General features: G+C 43.2%; 2 protein-coding genes across 4 annotated transcripts in view; one reads left to right on the plus strand and one right to left on the minus strand.

Moving 5' to 3' along the window:
* xrcc3 (X-ray repair complementing defective repair in Chinese hamster cells 3) overlaps positions 1-12,719 on the minus strand; it is a 29,351-nt gene extending 16,632 nt beyond the window's left edge. Inside the window, exons 1-3 of the mRNA XM_078562441.1 lie at positions 12,306-12,719; positions 6,171-6,308; positions 4,241-4,453 (exon numbers count right to left, since the gene is read on the minus strand). Coding sequence (XP_078418567.1) covers positions 4,241-4,453; positions 6,171-6,308; positions 12,306-12,360 — 406 coding nt within the window. The 5' untranslated portion in view covers positions 12,361-12,719. The remainder of the gene's footprint in view (positions 1-4,240; positions 4,454-6,170; positions 6,309-12,305) is intronic.
* A 356-nt stretch (positions 12,720-13,075) lies between these two features.
* zfyve21 (zinc finger, FYVE domain containing 21) overlaps positions 13,076-17,970 on the plus strand; it is a 32,489-nt gene continuing 27,594 nt past the window's right edge. The window contains exons 1-2 of one of the 3 annotated variants that reach the window (XM_078562445.1): positions 13,142-13,238; positions 14,452-14,717. Coding sequence is in view for 2 of the 3 variants with exons in the window: in XM_078562442.1 (XP_078418568.1) it covers positions 13,113-13,238 (126 nt within the window). In the remaining variant the exon portion in view is untranslated. Of the gene's footprint in view, positions 13,239-14,451; positions 14,718-17,970 lie in introns of all 3 variants that reach the window. The other 2 variants (XM_078562442.1, XM_078562444.1) reach the window with 2 other exon arrangements.

A 17,970-nucleotide genomic window follows, 5' to 3' on the forward strand; every position in this document is an offset into this window, starting at 1 on the left:
AGCAGCACTCAAGACTGATTTGAAGTTAGGTCATCCCATTGTACAATGGAGCTGCTCTGGGAAAGTTCCCATAATAGACATCACTGAAGTGGTCCACTAAGGAGCAAGAAATTTGAAATAAGGAGTAATTTCTGGGCAGACCTATATTCTATAAAAAGAGATTGGCAGTAAAAATCAGCTCCATTGTGCCAGACTTCAGAAACCCAGAATTCCAAAAATGTCAGCCAGACTGCTTCTGTCCACTTCTGGTGTGGCCTGCAGGGTGCACAATGGTTGTACATGTGCTAGCACAGTCAGGCCATACATGCATTGGAAGCCTGCAGAATGGGAGGATCATGACACTGAACAGCAACTAAAGCTGATTTGGTGCATGACCTGCAATTTTGGACTTTGCAGGTCATATTAATGCTCTCTCAAACTCTCCCAGCTGAACAAGGGACACCCCACCCCACTCCACAACTAGCACTTAAAAGCCATCAGTATGGGGTTTCCTGGCGAGATACTTTTGACTTTTCTTTGCTGCTTCAGAGTGAGTGGAAGTACAGTGTGGAGTGTTATTAGAGGAATTTGGAAAAGTCATTGGACTCACAATGAAACGATGCTGGATTTTGACAAGGAGATCAGAGGAGTTGGAAGACCTGTCAGGAGAAGGCCTGTTTTCAGTAACGGGGCTATTGCTGTTGTCTTGGGTGCATCATGGTAGGGACATGATGTACAGGCAGCAGAGAGGGGGGAGGTCTACACAGGGAAAGCAAGAAGCGGAGAGCTCTGAATAGAAGGCTGTACCTATCAAGAGTCTTCACAGAGCACCTCTACTTTTGCCAGCAGTGTCTGTGGTAGTTACACTTCATCAAGAAGGTGGTCACTAAACTGTGCCACATAACTGGACCCAGAGCCATACTGCAGGATGAGGACATCACCAGTGGTTCTGAGAAGCTCGACAGTCCTCAATTTCTATACCAGCAGAAGCAGGCAATATTTCCGGCACTTCACAGTGCATCGCTGCATCAGGGAGATGACAAAGACCCTGTACAGAAGGATAGAGGATTTCCTCTTCTCTCTTATCAGTGAGAAGCAGACAGATGGACAGATGAGCATGCGGCTGTGCCAGGCTAGCAGGATTAACAATGGTGCAGGCACTATTGGCTGAAACCAACAGTAGGGGTGAACCAGAGTCACTGCCATTCCCCTAGGTTGGCACCTCAGCAATCCCAGTCATCTACTTGAACATGATTGCTGGACTGTGATGCAAGCCTGCATGCCGCGTTGAGCATTAGTATCTGCAGCTATGATGGTAGCAGAATGAGCCTGCATGGCACAAGCATGGACCTCATGACCCCATTCTGAGCTTCTTCTGCAACACTGAGACATTGGTGACTTTTGCTTGTGCTGCAATGGATGTTGAGACATCGGGCATCAGATGCTGCATCATATTTGTGTCCACAAGTGCTGTCATGGAGCTGGCCACCACTTCCAGGCTGGAAACGATGGACTCCACACTCTGCATGAAACCCTATGCCAAATTGGAACCAGACTCCTCCATGCTTCCTATTAGTGACAAAAGGCTTTCTAAAAGGCCTGCCATTGTACCAAGCATCTTTGTGTGCATGCCCATCAGCATGTTCTGTGTGCTGTCCCATCGATGCTCTCTTCAGAGTCCTCTGCAAAAGAACTCATGTGTGACCTCTCTCCCTGGGGAGTCAACACATGCACTAATCTTTCCCCCCAGCTTGGCTGCAGCTCAGTCTTGCTCAGTGATTCATCACATGCTGATCCTGAATCTATACTACACCCTAACTTATGTGTAAGTGCCAGAATCTGAGCTGCTGGCTGCAACTACAAGATCCTGCAAGTTACAGAGCCTCTTCAGAGGTCTGCTGCTGTTTGCACCATACATGAGGCTGCACTGACAGGCCAGGTGTCAAATCTTGGATATTTAAAAGCAGAAGTGCAGAAGGGGAGGGTTGATGTGAGATGGAAAGCAAGATGTTCATGTTTGCACTATCTGCAGCTTGCACTTCATGCCACATAAGCAGTTTGAGGTGTAAGTGGGATTTCAGAAGACGTATAAGGCAGGAACATCCTGAATGTTCTCAGCACTGCTGGATGCAATTGCCTCAATCAATATAACACAGAGCACCGTTTCCTCCAAAGGGCTCAAGTGATGCAGGCAAACTGGTCCCCCACTGGTTGAGGACATAAGAAGGTTGCAGATGGATATAGGTAGGTTGAGTGAGCGGGCAAAAATGTGGCAGATGGAGTATAATGTGGGAAAATGTGAAGTTGTTCACTTTAGCGGGAAGAATAAGCAGAGTATTACTTAAACGGAGAATGGCTGCAAAATTCCAAGCTGAAAAGGGATCGAGGTTTTCGAGTGTATGAGTCACAAAAAATTAGTAGGCAGGTACAGCAAGTAATCACGAAGGCTAATGGAATGCTATCCTTTATTATGAGAGGAATTGAACATAACAGATGTTATGCTTCAGTTATACAGGGAATTGGTGAGGCCACATCTCGAATATTGTGCGCAGTTTTGGTCTCCTTATTTAAGGAAGGTGAATGCATTGGAGGTGGTTCAGAGGAGGTTTACTAGATTGATACCTGGGATGAGCAGTTTGTCTTTTGAGGATAGGTTAGACAGACTGGGCTTGTTTCCACTGGTGTTTAGAAGAGTGAGGGGTGACTTCAAAGAAGTATATAAGATCCTGAACAATATTGACAAGGTGGATGTGGAAAGGATGTTTCCTCTTGTGAGGGAGTTCAGAACTAGGGGGCACTGTTTTAAAATTAAAGGTTGCCCTCTTAGGACCGAGGTGATAATTTTTTTCTCTCAGAGGGTTGTGAGACTTTGGAACTCTGTCTCAGAAGGCGGTGGAGGCAGGGTCATTGAATATTTTAAAGGCGGAGGTAGATTGATTCCCTTGTCTAACAAGAATCTAAGGTTATTGGGGGTAGATGGGAACGTGGAATTCAAATCACAAACATATCAGCCCTGATCATAGTGGGTGGTGGAGAAGGCTCGAGGGGCCGAGTGGCCTACTGCTCCTATTTCGTACGTTCTTTGCCACTCCCTGTGGTTGGACGTGCAAGAGAGAGAGAAGAATGTCATTGAGTGTGTTGCAATGTGTTTGGGTGATGTGCTGCATAGCTGGAGGTATGTTGAAGCTGTGAGAGATGTGTGAGGCAGTGTGAGGCTGGCAGCATTGGCAAGTGTGAGAGATATGCAGCATCTGATTGCTAAGCCTGAGTCCTGATCCCTGACAGATGAGTAATGGGTATGTGGTGCATCGAGTAGCATGAGGGGCTGGTGATCCAGTGGGTAGCATATGGCATTTGAAGATACATTAACTGACCTTGACCACCCATTTGAGTTTATGAACTTTTTGTGCCATTGTAACCAACTCCTCGGGACCAGGGTCAAGAATTCACCTCCCTGGCTAACTGCTCCCATTCCCTTTGGAGAGTAAGCCTTGAGGGACCTCTTGGTCCCCTGTGAAAATATGGCCTCTCTTCACCTTTTAACCTCTTAGACTAAGGCCTACAGCACTGCAAAGAACCTGGAAGCCCTCTCTCTGTACTGTTGCTCTATTTTCAGTCTTTTTGATTCCATCAAAGACTTTCCAAGACTATTCCAGCAATTGCTGAAGCCTGAGTACACAGGGGAGACAGACTGTCTTTAAGGGATTCAGGCTAGCCATACATGATGCTAATGGCACACGCATCTGCGAACCCTGCTGAGTGTGCCGCTAGTCAGCACTACACTTCCCACTGGAATCATGTTGTCGAGCAGGCAGCAACTGGACTGATTGTATGGTAATTGCACATCACAATCCTCATGTCTCACAATAGGCCTAATCAAATTTTTAGCCCATTGTGATTGACTACATGACACCAGTAACTGCACTTCAAAAAACAATTAATTGTATATCTTGAAGAAGTGAAAGGATTTAAAATTTTCTGTTAATCTGAATCACAATTTTGTCTCCCTCTATTAATTCTTTACAGTCCTGCAAGAATAGATTTATCTTCTTTAGCCTCTCTTCATAGCTCAATAATCTAACTTGTAGAAGACTGAGTAAACCATACGACCAAAACAGTTACAAAAATAGCTGGAAAAACTCAGTAGGTCTGACAGAATCTGCAGAAAGGAACATAGTTGACATTTCGAGTCCGTATGACTCTTTATCAGATCTAAGGAAATAGAGAAATGAGATGAAATATAAGCTGGTTTTTGTTTTACCTGCATCTTGTCCACCATAGCTACTTGGGAACTGTACAGACAGGCACAACTGCATGCAGATTTGTGTCTTCCCTGCTGAACTCTCTCCAACAATTTCAGTAATTCCCATTAATGGAATTCCACCTCCAAGTAGTAAGTCCAGTACTGGGCAGCCCATGCTAAGTTTTCGGTTCTGGGTCGGAAAAGGACATTCTCCATTATACATCTGGAGGGCTGACAAAGACAACAGACAACAAAAAGCTTATTTTGTTGTACATGCAAAATTACAATTTTAAGCACTTACAAATATTTGTTGGAAACAAAAGCTTAAACATAATTTACAGTTGAAAGTGAGTGTACATATATCTGCTTTAAGACTTAGAGCACATACATTGGAATATTTTATTTTTTTTCCTTTCCCTATAATTCAAAGCCTTTTCTTGCCCTTTCTTGTTACTTACACTGCCTTACGTCATTTACTAGAATAGGCAGGAAAGCAGACAGTCACTGTGCATTGACTAATGTCACACTTCACATTGTCATTGGAAGGTGTGCAAGACTAAAAGAAAATATAACTTGCCAGCTAACATTCTCACCCTTGAGGGCTCTCAATAACCCATTTGAGGAAAAAAGAATGAACTTGCATTTAAAGAAAGAAACAACTTGCTTATGAAATCAGGAAATTATTATATCTAAATTGCAAGTGCAAACCATTCTGTGGTGAAGTTTGTTAATATGTTCAAATGCAATAAATTCTTGGCTGCCTGGTTGATGATAAATCATCCAAATTATTCACCCGATCTCACACCATCTCCACTATTCAGCAACTTTGCTACCTTTCTGATAACCACCCTCTTCTCCCTCTGCAACTTTTCTTGTACAGGAACCTAAGTCCTTCATGGAGTACCTGATGACCCCAGTCTATACCTATTTGACAAACCTCTGCACTCCCTATCCCAAAAGAGCTAATAAACTGCTATTGCTGGGTGTCCAATCCACAAACCCACTACTGTAATAGGAAAAATCTAATGTTTTATCTATAATTTTGTTTCCTTCCTCTTTTTCATGCTTTTGCCTCCCATTTTCTTTCCTCAGTCTTGAGGATGCTGACTCCTATTGGAGCACAATTTCAAATGCACTGACTGCCCATATCACACCCAGTGGCTGACCTTAATGCATGACCCTCCATGATGAGTTTCAGGAGCCAACTGAACAACAAGGAACAATAAAGCTGGGCCCAACCCATTTCTCATCTGACATCCATGTAGAGGTTCACTGGAAAGCAATCAGGATTTGCCCTGCCTTGCTTAGGTACAAACAGATTAATTGTAGCACACTAACTGCCACACCAGCAGAGACTAACGACCGGAGTGTTGCCTATGGATTGAGCCTTATATGTACGGCTCAATATGATACAGACATACGCTTTTACATGCTACCTGGCTTCCTAAGTTTTGCGTTTTCATTTTCAGGGTAACAATTTCGATTTACAAATATTATCCAAGTCTCAGCACTGTAGAAGACTTAAATCATAATTCCCTCAATCTTCTTTCTTCCAATGAAGATGAACTCAATAACTCATATACAAGCTCTGGAATGGCTCTTGTCACTATCTTCTCTATAATGGCACATTCATAAAATGTGGGACAGAAATTATATATGCATTACAGTCAAAATCTATAAAACTTAGAGTTTACCAATTTTTAAGTGTAATAAATCTTAAGATTCCAGCTAAAACGTTATGTAGAAAGTCTGTTCATCCAAAATATTTAATTGAAGCCTAAATTGCACTTAACTTTAAAAGATTCATTATAAGACATCAATACATCAGAGTTTTACAAAGATGTGCGAGTTACTGTTAAAAATTATACTTAAGATGACTTCAAATGTTATGTTGGTATACGATTTCAGATCCTGCAACGATTTAGGCAACATTGTACTTTTTACGCACCTGTTACTACTGGATCACTCTTTACGACTGCTGCAACGGTTTTATGCAAATACCGCACATCAGAACTGGACAGTTTAGTGAGTCTCTGTAGATCTGATCCCGAGAGACACAATATCTCTTTTATTGATTGGATGTTCGCTATGAGAAAAAATATATTTATTTCTTTGAAGAAAGTCATGTCAAGAAAGGCATTGCTCTAATGACAAACTGGGCCTGAGACTACCACTGTATTGCCATTTGAAGCACACATCTCATATAGCTGCAGATTTTGTACACAATAATGGGCAGCTGGCAGTCAATCTTCTATCAAAATAACTAAAATTCTCTTTTTATTTAAAGCAAAACAGTGAAAATACCTATAAAATAAATTTATCCAAAACACATTATTTATCAACTGGTTGAGTGGGGTGGGACAGGTAGAGCTGGATAGAGGGCCATTGATAGGAGGAGGCAAAGAGATTGCCAAAGATGTCATAGACAAAAGGACAAAGGGGTGTTGATGGTGGTGATATGAGCTGAGGAATGTGCTAATGGTGACATTAAGGGTAGAAAGCAGGACGAGCAAGTGACAGATAGCCCTAGTGGGGGTGGAGTGGGGGGAAGGGATCGAAATAGGCTAAAAGGTAGAGATAAAACAATGGATGGAAATACATTTAAAAATAATGGAAATAGGTGGGAAAAGAAAAATATATATAAAATAAAAAATTATAAATTATTGGAAAAGGGGGGATCAGAAAGGGGGTGGGGATGGAGGAGAGAGTTCATGATCTAAAGTTGTTGAACTCAATATTAAGTCCGGAAAACTATAAAGTATCTAGTCGGAAGATGAGATGCTGTTCCTCCAGTTTGCGCTGAGCTTCGCTGGAACATTGCAGCAAGCCAAGGACGAACATGTGGGCATGAGAGCAGGGTGGTATGTTAAAATGGCAAGCAACAGGGAGGTCTGGTTCATGCTTGCGGACAGACTGAAGGTGTTCCGCAAAGCGGTCACCCAGTCTGCTTTTGGTCTCTCCAATGTAGTGGAGACCGCATTGGGAGCAACGAATGCAGTAGACTAAATTGAAGGAAGTGCACGTGAAGTGCTGCTTCACTTGAAAGCAGTGTTCGGGCCCTTGGACGGTGAGGAGGGGGGAAGTAAAGGGGCAAGTGTTGCACCTTCTGCGATTGCATGGGAAGGTGCCATGGGAGGGGGTTGAGGTGTAGAGGGTGATGGAGGAGTGGACCAGGGTGTCCCAGAGGGAACGATCCCTGCAGAATGCCGCCAGGGGGGTGAAGGGAAGATGTGTTTGGTGGTGGCATCATGCTGGAGTTGGCAGAAATGGCAGAGGATGATCCTTTGAATGCGGAGGCTGGTGCGGTGATAAGTGAGGACAAGGGGGACCCTATCATGGTTCTGGGAGGGAGAGGAAAGTGTGAGGGCGGATGCGCGGGAGATGGGCCGGTCAGGTTGAGGGCCCTGTCAACGACCGTGGGTGGAAAACCTCGGTTAAGGAAGAAGGAAGACATGTCAGAGGAACTGTTTTGGAAAGTGGCATCATCAGAACAGATGCGACGGAGGCAAAGGAGCTGAGAGAATGGGATGAAGTCCTTACAGGAAGCGGGGTGTGAGGAGCTGTAGTCGAGGTAGCTGTGGGAGTCGGTAGGCTTGTAATGAATATTGGTGGACAGTGTATCACCAGAAATTGAGACAAAGAGGTCAAGGAAGGGAAGGGAAGTGTCAGTGATGGACCATGTGAAAATGATGGAGGGGTGGAAATTGGAAGCAAAATTAATAAATTTTCCCAGGTCCAGACAAGAGCATGAAGTGGCACTGAAGCAGTCATCGATGTACCGGAGAAAGAGTTGTGGGAGGGGGCCTGAGTAGGATTGGAACAAGGAATGTTCCACATACCCCTTAAAGAGACAGGCATAACTGGAGCCCATGCGGGTACCCATAGCCACACCTTTTATTTGGAGGAAATGAGACGAGTTTAAGGAGAAATTGTTCAGTGAAAGAACAAGTTCAGCCACATGGAGGAGAGTAGTGGTGGATGGGGATTGTTCGGGCCTCTATTCAAGGAAGAGGCGGAGAGCCCTCAAACCATCCTGGTGGGGGATGGAGGTGTAGAGGGATTGGACGTCCATGGTGAAGAGGTGGCGATTGGGGTCAGGGAACTGGAAATTGTTAACATGATGTAGGGTGTCAGAGGAATCGCGGATGTAGGCGGGAAGAGACTGGACAAGGGGAGAGAGAATGGATTCAAGATATCAAGAAATGAGTTCCGTGGGGCAGGAACAGGCTGACACGATCGGTCTGCCGGGACAGTTCCGTTTGTGGATTTTGGGTAGGAAGTAGAAGTGGGCTGTCCGAGGTTGGGAGACTATGAGGTTGGAAGCTGTGGGAGGAAGGTCTCCAGAGGAGATGAGGTCAGTGACAGTCCTGGAAACAATGGCTTGATGTTCAGTGGTGGGGTCATGGTCCAGGCGGAGGTAGGATGAAGTGTCTGCGAGTTAACGTTCAGCCTCTGCGAATTTCAACGCAAACTGGAGGAACAGCATCTCATCTTCTGACTAGGCACTTTACAGCCTTCCGGATTTAATATTGAGTTCAATAACTTCAGATCATGAACTCTCTCCTCCATCCCCACCCCCTTTCTGATCCCCCCCTTTTCCAATAATTTATAATTTTTAAAATTTTATATATATATTTTTCTTTTCCCACCTATTTCCATTATTTTTAAATGTATTTCCATCCATTGTTTTATCTCTACCTTTTAGCCTATTTCAATCCCCCCCCCACCTAGGGCTATCTGTCACTTGCTCATCCTGCTTTCTACCCTTAATGTCACCACTAGCACATTCCTCAGCTAATATCACCACCTTCAACACCCCTTTGTCCTTTTGTCTATGACATCTTTGGAAATCTCTTCTTTGCCTCCACCTATCACTGGCCCTCTATCCAGCTCTACCTGTCCCACCCACCTCAACCATCTTATATTCCACCTAATTTCTATATTTCTTAGTTCTAACAAAGAGTCATATGGACTCGAAACGTTAACTGTGTTCCTCTCCGCAAAGGCTGTCAGACCTGCTGAGTTTTTCCAGCTATTTTTGTTTTTGTTTCAGATTTCCAGCATCCGCAGTATTTTGCTTTTACATTATTTATCAACATAGACACGTGAACCTGCAAATAAAATTAGGTAATCAATTCCTTTGCAACAATCACTGGGAGCTGCTCAGGACTGCACAGATAATCCCACAATTTGGATTTTCCTTACCCCCTTTCTCTGAAATGCCTGGCAAATCGATAACTGAGAATGGGGACTTGCAGTAGATAGCCTTCATCCTACCACTACTTCAGGTGAATAAGCCCCAGTGGCATTTTCATAGTCTGTTTCTTATTAATGGTGAATGTTGTTAATCCAATTGTGTCATTTGGTCCTCATTTCTTCTCCTAGCCCTCCCTTCCATGTCCTGCCTAAGAACAGTATTCATATTAATCCCACTTTACCCATCTTCCCTATCAAATGAACTAGGAGCAGGAGAAGGCCACTCAGCCCTTTGAGCCTGCTCCACCATTCAATAAGATCATGGCTGACCTGATTGTAACCTCAACTCCATACTGTCGCCTGGAGGAGAACATTCATCCCACGTGCCTGTGCTAACTCTTTGGTAGAACATGTAAATCGATCCCTGTCCTTTTCCCCATAGCCTTATAATCATTTCCCCCTTCCAACCATACACCCTATTCCCTTTTGAAAGTTACTATTGAATCTGCAACCTTTCAGGGAATGGATTCCAGATCATAACTCATTGTGTGAAAAAAAATCACCTCCCCACTTCCACTCCAACCTCTCTCTTTGGCCTGCTTTACTGTTCCAGTTGGGCTCCGTACTAGCTTGATCAACAACATCTTCCCTTTTTAAAAAAAACTTTGCACCCCTCTGATTTAATGCGCTTTAAAAACTTTAGACTTTAACTTCAGCCATTTTGCCTAGTTTTCCATTTAAAAACTCCGAACACCTTTTTCCAGTACATTGATGACTGTATCGGTGCTGTTTCATTCTCTAGTCTGGGCCTGAAAAATGTATTGATTTTGCTTCCAATTTCCACCCCTCTCTCACTTTCACATGGTCAATCTCCAACACTTCCCTTCCTTGACCTCTCTGTCTTCATTTCTGGTGTTAGACTGTCTACTAATACTTAATACAAGCCCACCAACTCCCACAGCTCTTTGACCACAGCTCCTCACACTATGCTTCCCGTAAGGACTCCATCCTATTCTCCCAGTTCCTCCTCCATCGCATCTGTTCCGATGATGCTACCTTCCAAAACAGCGCTTCTGACATGTATTCCTTTTTCCTTAACTGTGGGATCCCCCAACTGTGTTCGACAGAGCCCTCAACCATGTCCAACCCAACTCCCACACCTCTGCCCTCAACCCTTCCCCTCCCTACCAGAACCATGATAGGGTTCCCCTTGTCCTCACCTTTCACCTTACCAGCCTCTGCATTCAAAGGATCATTCTGCACCATTTCCACCAACTCCAGAATGATGCCATTACCAAACACATCTTCCCCTCACCCCTCCCACCCCATCAGTATGCTGTAGGGACTGTTCCCTCTGTGATACCCTGGTCCACTCCTCCATCACCCCCAACTCTTCATCTCCTTCCCACAGCACCTTCCCATGCAAATCGCAGAAGGTGCAACACTACCTCTCTACATCCTCACCATCCAACGCCCCAAATGCTCCTTTCAGGTGAAGCAGTGCTTCACTTGCACCTCCTTCAATTTGGTCTATTGTATCCATTGCTCCCAATGCAGTCTCTTCTACACTGGGGAGACGAAACACAGACTGGGTGACTGCTTTATGGAACGCCTTTACTCAGTCCACAAGCATGACCGAGGCATTCCTGTCACTTGCCATTTCAACACAGCATCCTGCTCTCATGCCCATACGTCTGTCCTTGGCCTGCTGCAATGTTCCAATGAAGCCCAAAGCAAACTGGAGGAACAGCACCTCATCTTCAAATTAGGCACTTTACAGCCTTCTGGCCTTAACATCAAGTTCAACAACTTCAGACCATGAACTCTCTCCTCCTCCTTTACCCCTTTTCGAATCCAATGTAAAAAAAATGTTCTCCCCAACCACCCAGAGCCATCTGTCACTTGTTCTTCTGTTTTGCTTTCACAAAGCGTTGAGCCTTGTTCTGCTATTAACACACTTTGCTATCTTACCTTTATGCCACTATCAGCATCTTCCTTAGCCTTTAACACTAGCACCAACACTCCCTTTGTCCAGTGTCTATGACATCTCTGTCACCTGAGTTCCCACCTATCCCTGACCTTCTATTTTGCTCCACCCACTCTTACACAGTATAAAACCCATCACATTCCTACCTCCCTTCAACTCTGAAGAAGTCATACGGGCTTGAAATGTTAACTCTTTCTCTCTCCACAGATGCTACCAGATCTGCTGAGCTTTTCCAGCATTTTTTGTTTTTATTCCACCTCAACTATCCACACCTTCTGTGTCTATTATATCTATTTTGCTATACATCTTTCTATTGTATCATGTCAATTTCACTTCAGCCATATATTTTTGTTTCCCATTTAATCACTCTGCTCTTGTATAATATCCTCCCATTTGCTCTGCTTCTTTTCCGACCATACGGTTAGAGCCGTGTAAGGTGCTGGTGGCCTTCCTTGGACCGAAGCAGTGAAGAAACGATGGCTGGTCGCGCTACTGCAGGATGGTGGTCATTAATAAAACCATTTTGCTTATCGGGAATTATGGCTAAGTGTAGCTATCACGGCCGCCTTGTTCCACAAGATATCATATGGAGGTAAAAAGGCAGTAAAAGACCAGTCAAGGACATTGATACCACTACTGAGGTACATGGACTTGTGCTAGAATGAAACGGGTTACAGTAGAATGACCATCATCTGGAAACATACTGTGTGTGTTGTTCAAACTCGTACAAAGCTTATGAAATTATAGCAAAAAAATGTTGCTTTGGAAAATAAATAAAAAAATAAATACTGCTCTGTAATGAGTTTTACACATCCAACATTACCTCCTCCTACCTTCCTTCCCTGATACTACCTGATCTGCTGAATGCTCCTAGCATCTGCAGTTTAGTCACAAACTCACCTCGCCTTACAGCAGCCACCACTTTAGGGTTCACGTCTAACTGAGCCCAGTCCATCTCGGGCTCGCTGCCCTCCCTGACCGGACACAGGCCGCTCAGCCCATGGACACCAAGCCGTTGGCGGGAACGGTTAGAGCGCGAGCCGGGTCACAGGTCACAGCGACCACCCCTCCCCCAGACAGAACATCGCGCCCTCCTTCGGTGATACTGCTCTTCGGGGAAAGTGCGTTCAGAACAGATACTGGTAAGAAAAGCAATCTCATATCTTCAACCTCTGCTATACCCCGTGGGTATTTCGATATTCTCTTATTACGTTAGGATATTTATTTTCCCTTCATTAAACAGTTCATGGTGTTGTTATCATTAAGACCTCACTTTGTTACCACACCTACAAACCACTTCTTAAATTCGGGGAGGTTTTATAAGAAGGCGTTTGGCTGAAGTGGCTCTTACAGAATCGTGATTCGTCCAAGTCTCTGCACTACCCAACTGACATTGGCTAAGCTAAGCGCAAGGAGATTGGTTGCGCAACAATGTTCTTCTTCTTTATTGGCTAACATAACGTACTGATGATAAGTGATTGGCAGATGGGGATTACACTACGTCGGGGGGGGGGGGGCGGGGGGCGTGCAATTCTGATGGTGGAACCTGATAGGCCAAGATTTCTGACAGGCATTTAACATGCTAATTACTTTATTAGCAGAGGCGATGGCTATAGTGGAAAGGTCCTGGGATTTGATTGGCTGTAATGTGTAGCCTGGCAATTGATTGGCGGTGGAGCTAGGTAGTCTGTTTTGCACTCGGGCAACATGGCGGCCACAACCGATGGCAAGAAATTGGTGCGTAGTCCGAGTGGACTCCGCATGGTGCCGGAAAACGGTGCTTTTAGCAGCCCCTTTTCGCTCGATGAACCTCAGTGGGTCCCGGACAAAGAGGTAAATGGCCGAGTGGGGGCACTGGCGGCTTGTTTTAATCAGCAGAGAGTGTTATTGGGGTAAAGGCTGGGCAGCAGCTTCGTGCTCAGCAGCTCTGTGGATGTCTCGTCCCACAGATTTTTTTTTAATATTCATTCTTGGGATGTGAGCGTCGTTGGTGAGACGTGTGTGCTGATGTGGATTGAGCTGAGGAGCAAAGCAACTGCAAAAGCATCAAGGGTGTAGAGTCCGCCTTGTTGGCGTGTTTGTAAAATGTTCTAGTTGGGTTTAAGTCCAGACGAAGTTGGAGTGGATGAGGCGTCGGTCATTTAAATCTGACTTGCTTTTTGAATCTAGTTTATTTGTCTGGTTTTGTGTTTCTCGAGTGTACTGCTCTGTGTAAGAAATAGTTGATAATGGCGAATTTAAGAAAAATATATTGTCATCTGGAATTTACCACCGTGTCGTTGCAGCAGCTTTAGTTTTTGAAGTTTATTGGGCCCAGTTAAGTGTACTACTTAACACAAACTATATTTTTGAGTTCAATTCCGTGGTCGATAATTATGATTTGGCGAATAAACACTTGTTTTTGTATCCAGTACTCCCAAGTCAGTTTTCACTTGGCTCACCAACTTTTCTTAACCCCCACCCTGAAGATCCCCTCCTACACCAGGTGTTTATTTCACGCAACTGTCTGGATGAGCTGTGAGTTTGTCACTTAGTCAGACAAAAGTGGACAGTTCTATTCTATGAACACTACTTTATAGGAGCTAGATTGGGACTATCCAAGCTCCACTCAAATTGACCCTTTTAGCTGAGAGAGAGGGGAAATTGTATTCTCATTGGTTTGGTATGGATTCAGATGCTCAGTTTGGGTTCTACTCAGTTTGGGTCAGTTAGCTTCTGACCTCATTACAGCCTTGGCTCCAACAGGCACAAAAGGGCCATTTGACCAAGTGTGGCATCAAGGAGCCCTAGAAAAACTGGAGTCAGTGAGAATCGGGGGTTGGGGGGTGGGGGGGAGAGAAACTCTCTGCTGGTTGGAGTCATACCTAGCACAAAGGAAGGTGGTTGTAGTTGTTAGAGGCCAGCCATCTCAGTTCCACAGCATCACTGCAGGAGTTCCTCAGGGTAGTATCCCAATCATCTTAAGCTGCTCCATCCATCATAAGGTCAGAACTGGTGATGTTCACTGATGATTGCACAATATTCAGCACCATTCGTGACTCCTCAGAAACTGAAGAAGTCCATGTCCAAATGCAGCAAGACCTGGGCAATGTTCAGGCTTGGACTGACAAGTGGCAGGTAACATTCGTGCCAGGCAATGACCATCTTCAACAAGAGAGAATCTAACCATCGGCCCTTGACATTCATTGGCATTACCATCACTGAATCCCCCACTATCAACATCCTGGGGGTTACCGTTGACCAGAAACTGAACTGGACTAGTCATATAAATACTGCAGCTACAAGAGCAGGTCAGAGGCTAGGAATCCTGTGGTGAGTAACTTACCTGCTAACTCCCCAAAGCCTGTTCACCATCTATAAGGCACAAGTCAGGAGTGTGATGGAATACTCTCAACTTGCCTGGATGAGTGCAACTCCAACAACGCTCAAGAAGTTTGACACCATCCAGGACAAAGCAGCCAGCTTGATTGACACCATTTCCATAAACATTCACTCCCTCCACCACATATGCACAGTGGCAGCAGTGAGTACCATTTACAAGATGCACTGCAGAAACTCACCAAGGCTCCTTAGACAGCACTTTCCAAACCCATGACCACTACCATCTAGAAAGACAAGGGCAGCAGACACATGGGAACACCACCACCTGGAAGTTCCCTTCCAAGCCACTCACCATCCTGACTTGGAGATCTATGGCCGTTCCTTCACTATCACTAGGTCAAAATCCTGGAACTTTTTCCCTAACAGCATTGTGGATGTACCTGCACCACAGGGACTCCAGCAGTTCCAAAAGGCAGCTCACCACCACCTTCTCAAGGGCAGTTAGGGATGGGCAATAAATGTTGGCCTAGCCAGCGATGCTCACATCCCATGAATGAATTTTTTTTTTTAAATCTATTTACTATGTTTGTGTGTATTCCCACTTTTTCAGCCACCTGGAACACCTGTTGGTCGATAGCATTTTAATTTTGCTATTAAGGTGCACAGATAAAATTTACAAATGGATATGCTGAAGGTTAATTATTGGATTTCTCGTTTACAGTTATATAAATACTATATGTTGACCCCCAATTCCAGACACTTTTTGTGCTACTTTCATTGAAGTTGAGCAAAGTTTTTTTTCTTTAATTGTTTCTATATCAATAATAGATTCCAACTGATATACCAGTTTGAAGTTTAGGTAAATATTGTTAAGATAACAGCATGTAATAAAGTATCCTTTTTGCCCCTATGTGCAGTAAACACTACTTGATATTGCCACTTTCAATTGTGTAACTTAATCACTTCCCTGCTGTTTGCAACCAAAATAAAATTTGCAAGGAGCTCAATATAACCTTTAGCCCCAACAACTTCAGACCAGCTTTGTTTGCTATAAAACAACTTTTTTTCTTGCTAATATGCTGCTATCTTCTGTGAAAGTGTTAATTCCTTGCAGTGATATCTTTTCATCAGTGCTGTCAGTCACAACTATATCTCAGCATTATTTATGTTTGAATGTTGACTGGCAATTTGACCTTGGGGGCATCTAGCTGAACTCAGTTCAAATTCTGTTGTTTACCAGTTTATATGGCAACAAACATTACTGGATGGTGATTAGTGTGAACTCTGGGCCAATTATTCCCTTCCTTTAATGCAGGGCACTATTGAAGGGAAGCTCAGCAAGTTGCACAGACTAGAGACTGAATCTTAAATGGCAGGAAGTCACAGATTCAGCTATTCACTGGATAAATTGGATGAGCAATTGTGACAGCTTCCAACATAGCTCAGTAATGTGAACACACTTGCATCATTGAACTTCTCTATTTTGTAACATGTCTTTGTACTTTGCCATATGTTTGTGCTTCTAACTAATCAACTGAATTATGGAAAATTTCAGCTTAAATCTCAAATTCGCTGTGGTGATAAATAACCTATCGTGATGTTTTTACATATGTACAACAGTTTGCAGTCCATTCTTAAAATTATTGCACATTTCCTGTCATGAAGCATAAAAAACAGTGTAATATTGTATATCAAATACAATCAATTTATACGAAACTACCTGCAGTTTAATCTAACCACATTACCAATAATTAAATAAGTGGTTTCAGTTTTTTATATCCTGTAACTTGTGTTTTTTTGTTCATGTGGCTGGTTTGATACTGCACTTTAGCCTTTAAATGAACTCTGTAAAAATGGGTTGACATTGGAAGCTAATGCTAATTTAGATCTTCATTGAAAGGGAAGTAACAATGATAACGTTCTTCAAAGTTGTAGCTTTTTTGGTGCTGAATAGAATTTCTGTAATTCAGACAACTTTCCAAAATGAAATCTCCCTACAGTTGTAGTAATTACCAAGTCATTTTAAAATTTCATTTGCTTATCAGTACAGTGGTCTGTCAATTGTATGGCCATGATTAGAACTGCAGGCTGCTTTCAGACTGAAACCTGTGCTGTTCAATATATTTGCAAATTGTTACTATGCCATATGTCTGATTATTTTTAAATTAAGGCAACACTAACATTGATTCACTAATCCCAGTGTTTTTCAGTTGGAGACCAAGAGTCTCCCTGTGTGGTATAATTAACCCATACTGTAGCAGTTGAATATAGATAGTATAGAGGCGATCTAAAATAGCCAATAAGATGGACAACGAGAGATCACAAGAGTAGATTAGGTGCAAGCATAAACGGGAACCCAAATGTATTATATAAACACATAGTTAGAATGGGGCTAATTATTGACTAAAAGGAGATCTTACTGTGGTGGCAGAAGGCAGGGCTAAGGTATTAAATGAGTACTTTGCATTTATCTTCATGAGAGAAGAGATCCTTTCAATGTAGCAGTAAAGGAGGATGCAGTAGTGATATTGGATAGCATAAGCATGAAGTACTTAAAGGTTGGCAGTACTCAAAGTAAGAAAGTTATTTTGTCTGGATGGGATGTACAGAATGCAGTAGAATAGAACTTAACCATGATTTAGGCCTATAATGCCAAGCAGTTGTAGTAAACTGTAAATGATTAAATTAGTACACAATTTGCAGATTTACAGTAATTGTTTTTTCTGACTTCATGTGGACCAAATTTTATAATATGGGCTGAGATATTGTTTTATAAATAATGATTAGGACAAGTTTAAACATACCTGTTAAGGCCAGAAATAATTGCCAGTCAAAATCTTTGCAAGATTCTGGGGATGCTTTGCTTTTGAATTAAGTATGTTATCCCCCTCTCAAAAACATGACAGTGATGTCTGGTTATGTACCAAAGTAAGCTGGATCACTTTCTATGACCTGCAGTTGAAACTTGGTGGTGGAATTTCCTGCATATTTATTTTATCTGAAATGTGTGCAATCTAGGTGTAAAGCAAACATCCGGCATAGAAGATTAAGGAAACTTTGGTGCAAGTGTGTTTTGCACATAATTATTCTACATACAAATTTTTCATTCTTTTGCGCCAGTCTATTAATCTCTGTGACCAAATGTAATTTGGCTCATTATAAGTTTCCACAATCGAGCTAGAGAGCTGTACTGTAATTACATTGGTTCAAAACCAATACAAAATTTTGGATGCGACGGGAAATG

Source organism: Cetorhinus maximus, chromosome 18 (genome assembly GCF_964194155.1).
Source record: "Cetorhinus maximus chromosome 18, sCetMax3.hap1.1, whole genome shotgun sequence".
Taxonomy (NCBI): domain Eukaryota; kingdom Metazoa; phylum Chordata; class Chondrichthyes; order Lamniformes; family Cetorhinidae; genus Cetorhinus; species Cetorhinus maximus.